This window comes from Rattus rattus, chromosome 7 (assembly GCF_011064425.1).
Source record: "Rattus rattus isolate New Zealand chromosome 7, Rrattus_CSIRO_v1, whole genome shotgun sequence".
In the NCBI taxonomy this organism is placed as follows: domain Eukaryota; kingdom Metazoa; phylum Chordata; class Mammalia; order Rodentia; family Muridae; genus Rattus; species Rattus rattus.
The window spans coordinates 111920378-111932471 of record NC_046160.1 but is presented as its reverse complement, the minus strand read 5'-3'; the positions used below and the strand labels follow the sequence as shown (position 1 = coordinate 111932471).

At 40.9% G+C, this 12094-nt stretch overlaps 1 protein-coding gene across 1 annotated transcript in view; it reads right to left on the bottom strand.

Moving 5' to 3' along the window:
- The window catches only part of Zc3h14 (zinc finger CCCH-type containing 14), a 37256-nt gene that overhangs the window by 8924 nt on the left and 16238 nt on the right, over nt 1-12094 (bottom strand). The window contains exon 10 of the mRNA XM_032908247.1: nt 4555-4629. Within this exon, the coding sequence (XP_032764138.1) occupies nt 4555-4629 (75 nt within the window). The remainder of the gene's footprint in view (nt 1-4554; nt 4630-12094) is intronic.

Genomic DNA, 12094 nt, shown 5'->3' with positions numbered 1-12094 from the left:
GTCACTAACCTTCAATGCAAGCCACCACAAGCTCAAGAGCATCAAAAGTCTACAGCATCTACAGGCTGTCTACTTCACAAAATGTAACAAGAACTGAGCTCCGAGTGGTTATGACAACCTATCCGTATGCGAACAACTGATAGAAGTTAACTGTTTCTTTTAAAGCCAACAAATAAATAGACCAGAATTCAGGCTATTAATTCACTGATATTTACTGTGCAACTAAGGACTGTGCTGGGTACACAGATAAAAAAGGAAAAGAAAATTAGACACATACAATTCTAAAAAAGCAAGGCCCAGAAAGGGAATGAAGAGGTGCTGGTGGAATACAGGTACCTCCTCCAGCTGAAAGGTCAAAGAAATGTCACCTGAAGTCAAATATGTAAAATGAGTGCTAAAGGAATTCCTAAGAGGAGAGCAGAGAGTCAGAGAGCCAATGCAGGCAAAGAAAACACAGGGAGCAAGGAAGGAGACATCACAGAACATTGAGAAAAGGTGAGAAATGTGGAATGGCTCAAAAGATGCATGTGATGATATGACAGGGAATGGTGAGAAAGACCAAAAAAATGGAGGCTGGATCACATGCCTAAGTATTTTGGATTCTGGTCTAGAAATAGTTAAGAGATTCCTAACAAGGGTAGAAACACAATCAACAGGTTTCTAGAAAAACAAAATTAAAACATCTTCCTCCCATGCTGGGTGTGGTTATAATACCTTTAATCCCAGCACTCGGGATAGAGGCCGAGATGTTTAAATCCAAGAAAGCCCTGATCTACGAAGTTGAGTCCCAGGTCAGCCAGGCCTACAAAGTAAGACCTCCTCTCAAATAAGTTAATAAAAATATAATTTCTTCCCTTCATCCCTCCGACACACGAGAAAGGAAAAGTACATGCTCTACACTCCCATCAACCACCAGAGCTCCACAGGGGGCCTCTACAACCACAGGCAGGGAAGGCAAACTAGAGAGGAAAGAGGTAAAGTACAAAGTCCAGGGAGGGGCAACCAATAGGAAATTTTCAACTTTAGGTTTATTTAGTTTGAAAACCTTTAGAAGGAAGGGTTTGAAATTTAACATCTGGTAAGAAGAGAGGTAAAAGCACAAGGATTAGGGACAGCTCAGAGCTTATTTGACTTCCTGTTTATTTTGAAGTCACCGAATTTCATTTACAGTTTGCACTGGAACTCACATACACACACTTTAACTGTCATCTACTGCTGCTGGACAGCCCGGGCTCCCAACCCCCCAAACCCCACCCCAGAAAAAAAAGCTGATTCATAGTTTTCTTCCCATGTCCTGAAAGCTCTTCAATGACTGAGTACCTAGCTACCTAGAGCAGAGCCCAGAATTTGGTCTAAGAAATGCTGCATTCCCTCCTAGCACTCTAAACTTTCTGGGACATAGCTACTCTCTCTAGTTCATACCTCAGCAGGGCACAGAACAGACAAAAATAATGTTGACAGGAAAACACAGGTAAAGTTAGCCATTTAGGGAGCAGCCAGGAAAAAGGGTTGGAAAAGGAGAATGAAAGGCAATGAGAACAAAAGGATAAAAGGCTGAAAGAACCACAGGATGAAACTGTCACAGGCTCCCAAGTTTAGGGAAAGGTGTACCGAGTCCAGGTTTCAGGCCAGGGAGATTGATCAGTGGCTGGAGTGCTTGCTAGCTTGGATACCCAGAACCCAGGTGACTGGTGATCCACGAAGATAGGAATCCCAGAGTACAACTAGCCGTATTAGCAAGCTCTGGGTTTGACTGAAACCCTGCCTCAATGAGTAGTGTGATGGTTTGCATATGCTTGGCCCAGGGAGTGGCACTATTAGAAGGTGTGGCCTTGTTGGAGGAAGTGTGTCACTGTTGGGGGTGGGCTTGGAGACCCTCCTCCTAGCTGCCTGAGAATGCTCAGTCTGTTCCTGGCTTCCTTCAGGTGAAGGTGTAGAACTCAGACCCTCCCGCCATGCTCCCGCCTTGATGATAATGGACAGAACCTCTGAACCTGTAAACCAGCCCCAATGAAATGTTGTCCTTTATAAAGCTTACATTGGTCTTGGTGTCTACTCACAGCAATAACACCCTAAGACAAGTAAAGTGGAAGAATGAGGGAAGATGATTCCTAACATCAACTTTAAGCCTCCACATGCGCATGCAAACATACACACACACACACACACACACACACACACACACACACACACACACACACACACACGTAACATGCATGCCACACAAACACAGACAGAAAAAGAAACTAGATGTATGTACCTATACATACCCTAGTCTACATGCCTACCTCAGCTTAGTTATAGCGCTAAGTGACAGGGAATCCCTGCATAGAGGGGAGTACTAATAGTTTGTCTGGGTAGAGACCTGGGCTGAGCTCAAGCACTCACTTTCTGGATATTTCTGAAGCCATTAAAAAATGGCAACGAAGGTTTTGCTTTTTAAACAAAAAGGTATATGTCCATAAGGAAAACAATTGCAAAGGAACAATCATGTTTTCAAAGTAAAAAAGCAAAAACAGGTGCAGAAACTGATTCTAAGACAATAATAAAGCAATCTAATTTAGATTACAAGATTCTCCAAAGATTGAGGACCATCAACAGAGGGACCTTGGAAAGAGCTTTAAAAACAAGCCATGCTACAGGACTTACTTCAAAAGTAATTTCTGAAGCCTAAGTCCATGTGCCCATTTTCTCTGTTTGGAATCTTACCACACCCATTCCCTATCACTGCAGTGAAGACTTGAAAATGACCAGGTATGTATTCTCTTGTCCATCACTGCTGGAGATTCAGAGATAAGCCATCCAGTTCTATAACCAACAGCAGTGCTCTGAAAACCTTTACCCATGTTATAGATTCTGTCCCTTGGAAAGGGAGGCTTTAGACTCAGTAAGTTGCAAAAATGCCAGCAATGCTCACATAATTCTATAGGCAAACACTGTATAAGAAGTAATGGGGATTAATTCCTGCACGGCCCTCCTCTACTGACCGAGCTATCTGAGTTCTGACAACCAAGACCATTTGGAAGACCTTTATTGGCACAGATGACCAGACTAAGAACACTTAACTGGCATTAATACTCAGGGTGCCCCCATAGACTGACAAACGGTTCTCCACACAGAACCCATAACAAAAGATAAAAGTCCAATCACACATGTCCTAAATCAGGAACCCAGAATATCACTCAACGTTTTACTGATCCTCTTTTAAAACAGATAACCAAGGAACGGAAAATCACTATCATAAAAGTCAAAACCAACAGCTCAGAGAAAACAAGACCAAGGGAAAAGGAAAATGTCAAAACCACTTTTGACATCCTCAAAGAAAATAAAAAATTATTACACACATGAAACAAAATCAGTATGTTAAAAAAAAATCAAAGGAACATGAAGAAAGATCATTCTCAGAAATAAAAAATCTGACAGAATAAAGACTGTGCTCATTCATAAGCCTCAAAAGAACTACTTAATGCTTCAAGTGACCTGGGAATGAAGGTAAAAACAGGAACAAAAAAAGAATGCACCACAGCTGATGAAGTGGGTACAAGGCACAGACTTTGGCACTACCCTTGGCTGTACACAAGGCTGCAGCGTCTTAACACTCAACAGGCAGAAGGCAGGAGGAGCAACACCATCCCATTCAGATGGGTAGGACCTAGGCTATAGACAGAGGCCAACCTTTGAGAGCAAAAGCACATGCTGAGACAGAGAACTAGGGAGACAACTGACTGTGGAGTTGGAGGGGTGGATGATTTAGGAGGCAGAAAGCAGAGACAGAAGTCAAGGACCAGAGCTTCCAACAAAGGGCAGATTCCTGGGAAACAAAAGAATAGAAGTGTTAGGTAGGGTGGCACATACTAGTAATCCCAGCACTTGGATGAGAAAACAGATGGACAGCAAGTCGGAGGTCAGCTTGAGCCCACAGAATAAAACTGTCAAAAAAAAAAAAGTTTCAGGTATCCAAATTGTTTCCTGATTTTACTGAATGTGGACTGGCAGAGATTTGGGGAACCAAAGACACAGATAAAAATAAGTACCTCACTCCAGGCCTGAGGCAGCCTGTGTAACTAACGTGTATGTGGGTTGTGCAGAACACTTCAGAGAAGCTTTAGAACAAGTGGTTAGCGGTCCCTGAGAATAAGATTGTAAAGTGACGCCAATACACTGGGTAGGCTGAACTGGTGCTGAGGGGATGCTGAAGGTGCTCTGGAAATTGAGAGACAGGAGAAGGTGAGCTAGGGACACAAGCTTCCATGACCAGTCATGAGCAACATAGGGTAAAGGTGGAATAGGGACTCTAGCTGCTCACAGCAGGAAAGTGAACAGCTAGAAGCCAAGGAGGAAAGGATGGGGAAAAGACAGTTTATGAATGAGGTGAAACCACCACACATGAAGGAAATGCAGATCTTACATCCTGGCCCTAAAGTATTTCTCTCCATCTAATTGTGTTGCCTTAGGGCAGGATCTAAGAGACACAGCACAGCACACCGAATGAGGTAAGGAATGGGAATGACAAGAAGACGGCCACATTTCGGTGATAAGGGAAACACTACCCACCTTGACTCAGCTCCATTGTGTCTACTGTTACTGGATCAATTTGCAGTCGGGATAACAATTGCCTCTGTTGAGTTCCTAGAATGTAAGTTTTAAAACTTCACTAAGCTTTATACAAATATTGACGTTTGTTTTACAGAAATAAACCTATGAACTTATTTGACATTCTTACAAATGAAGCTTCTGTAACACATTATGCTATTACTATGGTCTTCTCGTCTATCTCTTCTGTTAAACAAAATGCTGGGTTTTTGTTAAATCAAAAATGGCAACAAAGTCCCTCCTGGTTCCCACATGTGAGGCAGCCAGTCTTCCTGGATTGAAGAAAATGCAGCAGAAATAAAAGGAAAGCGTGAAGAAACAGGAGCTGGTCCTTTAGATGATGTCAACTGACTACACAGCAGGCATGGAGTTTCTTCCTCAACTCTCAGCACAACTACTTAGCCCACACTGCTTCTCTTTCCCCACAACCTCCCAACCTTTGGAAATAGCAAAACACATGAGAATTTAAACCAAAACCAAAATATACTCCATAATTACCCTATCATGAAATTCCTGAAAAAAAAAAAAATGGCTTGAACAAATGCAAACAAGGGACCATGTGTGACATTCAGAATTCTGCAACCAGAGCCTCCACAGGCTACACATCAGCTTGCCCACGAGCTTCATAATAACGCTCAGCTGCTCAGCAGCAGCTCACTTTATCCCTTCATAATGTAGCTACCTCAGTTTCTCAAAGTAGACTCTTTGCCCAATGATGACATCACCTAAGGAGAATGTCCTGTCACCAAGTGACATGGTGCAAATGTAAATCAATGGCTCTCAACCTTCCTAATGCTGTGGCCCTTTAATACAGTTCATGTTGTGGTGACCCTCAACTATAAAATTATTTTTGTTGCTACATCTCAAGTGTAATTTTGCTATTTTTATGAACTGTAATATAAATATGTATTTTCTAATGGTCTTATATGACTCGAAAGGGTTGTTTGACCCTGAAAAGGGTCATGACCCACAGGTTGAGAACTGTTGATATAACCATTTAGATCTATAAATATATATTTTTTTAGTTGACAGGGTACTTAAAATTCATTTCTAGCATTATGTTCATAATACAAACTCACACTACTATTGTCAAGCACTTGTTTAGAGGGTTTAGCAGGTGGGCTCTATCAGGTAAGGCTGCTCAACTAAATATGCAGCCTTGGAAAAGATGCACAGTGGAGCAGTGAAGAAAGGTACACCTGCCTACTAAGTAAAATGAGCTGAGTCAACCCTGGTGACCAACAGTGACAATGTCACTGCCATGTAGTCCTCACATGAACATCATTCTAAAATGCTTTTTTTAACATTTATTTTTTATTTTCTATGTTTTGAAGCACTTAAGTTCACTGTATGTGTGCCTGGTACCCATAGAGGCCAAGAGAGGGTGTCAGACCCCTGGAACTGGAGCTACACACAGTTGCAAGCTGCCATATGGGTGCTGGGAGTTGAAGCCAGGTCTTTTTGAAGATCAGACAGTGCTCTAAACCACAGTACCATCTCTTGAGCCCCATACTAATATTAATATCCATATGGTAAAACAAAACCCAATGAACTGATTGTCTATCCTTCCAAACTACTTAAATTATGAAAAGGCATGTCACATTTTACTGTAACTGTGATTCCCACTGTGCTTAATCACAGGTATTTAGTACCTAATTTCTAATTTAGAACAGAAGCATCAAACTACAGTATGTGGAGATGGAACTGGTATGGGTCCAAATACTGAAATCTCGGTAAGTCACCTGCTTGCTAGTCTCAGGGTACCTAGTATATGTGGCTCCACAAGGACAGGCTTTGCTTACACAACGCAAACAAGATGGTGAGGCCTTGCCAAGTACATCATTGAAAGACTTAAAAGGTATACCAAGGTTAACATTTCACCAGCTCTTCTTTTCAAGGTATTTTTGTTCTCCAGACAGATGCTCAAAAATTCCTTTGACAATTACCATGGCAAAAATAATCATGGAGAATAGACCTTAAATCATAGTTCTGCTTTAAGCTATATTCCTGTTGGTCAACATACTAACATGTTATAAGTTACAGAACCAGTGATAAAACTGAAGTTTTACAGCAGAATACCACCACAGAAGTACTTGAAAGAGAATCATTTCCTCTCAAGGTTGTCTCAAAGCCCATCCATTTTTTTCCCCCCCAAATCATCACCCTAAGCCAGGAACGGTGTGGCATTGAGAGGATGGGGCAGGAGGATCACACATATGAAACCATCAAGGGTTAACTTAACCAAACTCTAACCCAAAACAAAATACCCTGTTACCCCTCTGTTTTTGGAGTCTCATTATGTAGGCCTTGCTAGCCTGGCACTCTGTTACATGGATCAGTTTAACTTTGGACTCACAGAGCTCTACCTGTGTCTACCTCCTGAGTGCTGCAGATATTAAAGATGTGCCAACACAGCTGGTTCCCCAAAAAAAATTGTTAAGAGGGTTTTAACTGGTTGAGTTCTTGCCTAGCCTAGCATGTGAGAAGTACTACATGCAGTCTCCCATACCTTAAAACAATCAAAATACATTAGAGCTCTGCCATGACTCTAGACCCAGGTTCAATTGTACAGAGTCCCAAGCAAGGAAAGCCACAGCTCCCTTGTCTACGCTGAGCTGCCTTTACACCACAGCTAGTCCCTGTGTGCAAAGTTCAAAGGATCAGCCCCTAAAACAGTTTACCTTTCTCAACATTGGTTAGGAAGCCAATTATTTTTACATCAGTAGTCTTTGACTGCGACTCAAACTCTATTCTCTCTTCAAAATCTTCCAACTGTCTGCTGCATTCAGATGTTGATGTTAAATATTCATTCATTTTAACCTCTAAAGATGAAATTTTTGCTTCATTCTGGGACACTCTAACATTCAAATCAAAAAGATTTGCTTCCACTGTCAAAATAGCTGCTTTCATTCCTTTAATTTCATTGATATCTGTTGCTATTTTCCTCAAAAGGTGGGAAATATTGTCCAGTTCATTTAGTGAACAAGAAGCCCTTGTCAGAGAGCCTAAGTCAGTTGGCTCTGGTGAGAGGAACACTGGTAGAGATGGCGATGAAAACCTTGAAGACATTTTCATAAAATTCCTGGCATTTTCATAGCCCGTTAAATTATCTCATCAAAAGTAAAAGCAATCTTCAATGTTGCCTTCAGAGTGCTAGTGACATTTTAAAACCTGTAACTAAAAAGATAAGGTAACACCATTCTAAAGTAAGAATTCATACTGTGAAAAGTTAGGCCCACCAGACCAATTTTCTCTTCTACAATTAAGAGCACTGAAACCACCACTTGGTCCTGTAAGTCCTACCTACTCAACAGCTCCTCTCCAAAGAAAACTCTATTATTACACAAAATAATCCTGACTTCTGATTGGCTGAGCAGAGGCACATGACACCCAAAGAACTTTCTATTATTTACTTCATGTGTTGGGAATCCCGAAGAGCTACTCCATAAACTAAGCAAGTATGTTCACCCTGTGTGTCCACTAAGCTATAATTTTGGAGTTTCATATTATTTTGAATTGCTTTATTTTAAATTTCATTCCTCTGATATTAGCAGATGATAGTCCTGCACTGGTATTGTCTTTGCAGGGAGAAGGCAGAGAAGACAAATGGACTCATGATCATAGACAAATCTCTTAAAAAACATTTACAAAGTAACGAACTTCAGCTGAGCTGTACTCATCTACAATGGTGTAGACTGGTAGTGTGGCTTAAGGGCAAAGTACCTGCTTGCAACAAAAGAGTGTGGTGGAGGACACAGGCCTTTCATCAGGTGGATCTGAGATCAAGGCCAGCCTGCTCTACTGGGTGAGTTCTAGGACAGTCAGGGCTATACAGAGAAACCCTGTCTATAACAACAACAAAACAAACAAACAAAAAAGCCCTGTGTGTATATTTATCTTTATAAATGTCCCTATCACCTATAAATTATTCCAATTCCTTAAATCTTGATTCAAATAGACGGTATACAAAACTCACAAGGCTTTGAATTCAAATATAATTTAAGATCACATAACAAACATTCATTCAGAGTCGATGTTAACAATAGCATATCCTCAATTAAGCACTGTCTGCAAATCAGCTGGTTCACCACAGGGCAGCAAACTACCCAGAAGACAAGACAACAGTGGTCTAACAGAACAAATCACAGGGGACTCAACAGTATAGCAAATGACCCCTGCATTGCTTGTGGTGTTCATGCCAACTTTACATGCAAAACTGAAAACCATCCAGAGTCCCATGGAAGATCCATCAACAGACAAAACTTGACTATTTTAAAACATCCTTTAGAATAATGTTGAAGTAGGTAAGACTATTGTTACACCTATTTACAGACCAGGAAATTAGGGCAAAGAAAGGTTTGTATCAGCTAGGAAGGAGCAAGGCTTGGCTTTAATACTAACAACTTCATAATCACTATGTTACTGTGTTTGTTTCTATGTGTCCATTAAACGAAGCAGTTACAAAACTCCATGCAGTTTAATTACTATTTTATACATATATGCATTATGCACACAGAATACCACTTCAAATACCAATTGTTTGTAGATATGAAACTGTCTATAATACTACACTAATACAAAACATTTTGATGCTTACCTTCTAAATTGGTAAATATGATTTTCCTTTCTTCAAAAACTTAAGGGGTTGGGGATTTAGCTCAGTGGTAGAGCACTTGCCTAGCAAGCGCAAGGCTCTGGGTTCGGTCCCCAGCTCGAAAAAAAAAAAAAAAAAAAAAAAAAAAAAAAACTTAATACTCCTCTTTACTAATAATCTTCCACAATGCTTCCTGTCCAGTATAATGCACAACGAGTACAGAAGCACCTGTCTTATGATTTTTAATGGCTTCAGATCACTCAACTTTACATGGTGTGAGAGTGACACACTCAGAATACATTGTGCTGTGACCATTAACATAGGCTAGTGACAAGTATAAGATAACTCTTATTTGGGCAGCTGTAGCATCAAGACACAGATTTGAAAGCATCTGATCCCAAAAGTAGGCAGTCAGTCCTGTGTGTTACCCTAAGCTACTCTGAGAAGAGACCTTCTATCAGATAAGTCTGACCATCTAAAATTGAATAATGTTGCTATCTCAGCAGGTTACAAGCTAGGCTATTTGTTTTGGGTATGTAGGACTGATGCAGGTACTCTACTGAGATATAACCCCAGTAATTTCACTTTCTATTCTAAGATAATCTTAAATGGCCCAGGTAGGCCCTGAATTTGCACTTCTCTTAATTTTGCCTCTTATCTGGTATTATGCTCTTGCTCTTGCCTTCATGCTCCTGTTCTGTCCTCTCATCCTTCCCCTCTCTCTCTCCATGTGCTCATGGCCAGCCTCTACTTCTCTACTCTCTCTTTTTCCCTGCCTTTCTCTGCCTCTACCACCCTCTTGACTCCCCTCCCCATGCCCTGAATAAACTCTATTCTATACTTAAAAAAAAAAAAAAAATCTGGTATTACAGGCATGCACCACCATGCCTGACATCGAGGTGGAATTTATGATTAAGGTTTTCAAAAGACATGGGTTTAACTAGGAATAGTGGCACACCTTTAATTCCAGCACTGGGTAGGCAGAGGCAGAAGCAGGTGGGTTCTCTGAGAGTTTGAGGTCAGAAATGGTCTACACAATGAGTTCCAAGACAGTCAGAGCTATATAGTGAGACCAGTATCGGGAAAACAAAAACAAAAGACATGGGTTTATTAGAATATAACCCCATCACAAATTTAACATTTGTATATGCACATATAGTTTTTCCTCTTGGAGAGACCATTAAAAAAAAAGCACACGAAAATAAATAAATCTTAAAATATAGCACTGGTACGGCCACTCAGAGCCTGCCCCACATGTGGCCCATATATATATACACACACATATATATACATACAGCCACCAAAACTAGTTAAGATTGATGAAGCTAAAAAAATGCATGCTGAAAGGGACCGGATATAGATCTCTCCTGAGAGACACATCCAGAGCATGTCCAATACAGAGGTCAATGCTAGCAGCAAACCACTGAACTGAGAACAGGACCCCCTTTGGGGGAATTAAGAGAAAGGACTGAAAGAGTTGAAGGGGCTTGCAACCCCATAAGAACAACAATTCCAACCAACCAGAGCTTCCAGGGGCTAAACCACTACCCAAAGACGATCCAGGGCTCCAATTGCGTATATAGCAGAGAACAGCCTTGTTGGGGCACCAGTGGAAGGGGAAGCCTTGGTCCTGCCAAGGTTGGACCCCAGTGCAGGGGAATGTGGTGGGGGACTGTAAGGGGATGCAGGGGAATACCCTCGTGGGGGGGGGGAGGTGGGGGATGGGGGGCTTATGGACAGAAACCGGAAAGAGAATAACATTTGAAATGTAAAAGAAATATATCTAATAAAAAATTTAAAAATATATAGCACTGGTTTGCAAATTATTCAATGAAGTATCAAAGAAAATATCGAGACTTCAGTTAAATTAGTAATATTTAAATTTTTATCCTATCACCCTTAAATTACTGTGTTAATACTATGTATGATATCATTTATACATAAGATACTCAGTGTACATACTCTAAAATGACCACAAATATTGTGCACTTAAAATATCAATGATTTAAGGATAGGGGTGAAGGAAAGCATTATAATAGGTAAGGTTTCGACAATCCCAGAAAAGCAGAAAATATACCAACAAATACTGGCTGCAGACATCACACAAAAAGCCTTAAATGAACTTCCTAAGGACAGACTTAAAGTTTAATAATGGTTCAGTTTTCATATATTTGATGGAGAAAAGGAATTTGGGGGAGGGTTGAGAATGAAGATGTACAAGTACAAAAGAGACACACAACACACAGGGGTCTAGGTGGGACAGAGTACTAGAGGGGAGTGACAAGAAGGTACCTGAAGAGACCAGGGAAGACACTGATGATTACTGAGTGTGATAGGGACCACCAGGGGGTTCTGAGTGGAGGAGGAGTCAGATTTCTGTTCAAAAGAGTAAGAAATTGGGCTGGAGAGATGGCTCAGCAGTTAAAAGCACTGACTGCTCTTCCAGAGGTCCTGAGTTCAATTCCCAGTAACCACAAGGTGGCTCACAACCATCTGTAATGGGATTCGTTGCCCTCTTCTGGTGTGTCTGAAGACAGTGACAGTGTAGTCACATAAATAATTAAAAAAAGAATACAAAGTTATCTAAATTTAATATTTAAAAAATATAAAGAGAATGAGAAAGAAGGCAGGGTTTAAAGTACACCAATTTAGAAGGCCATTGTCCCAATAATCTAGGGAAGTGGCTTAGACCAGATCACAAACAGTGGCTTAGACTAGAAGGATAGTGGCAGAGGTAATTGGTGAATTCTCTATATTCTGAAGACAAAGACCAGGACAAAACTGTTTGCTGGTCATGGACTCATAGTGCGGCTGAGGCTGAGTGCACAGGATTAATACAATCACCATCCTGAAACAACAGGGAGCAGTTCATAAGCCCACACTCATAGCTGAAGAGCTACTGACAGG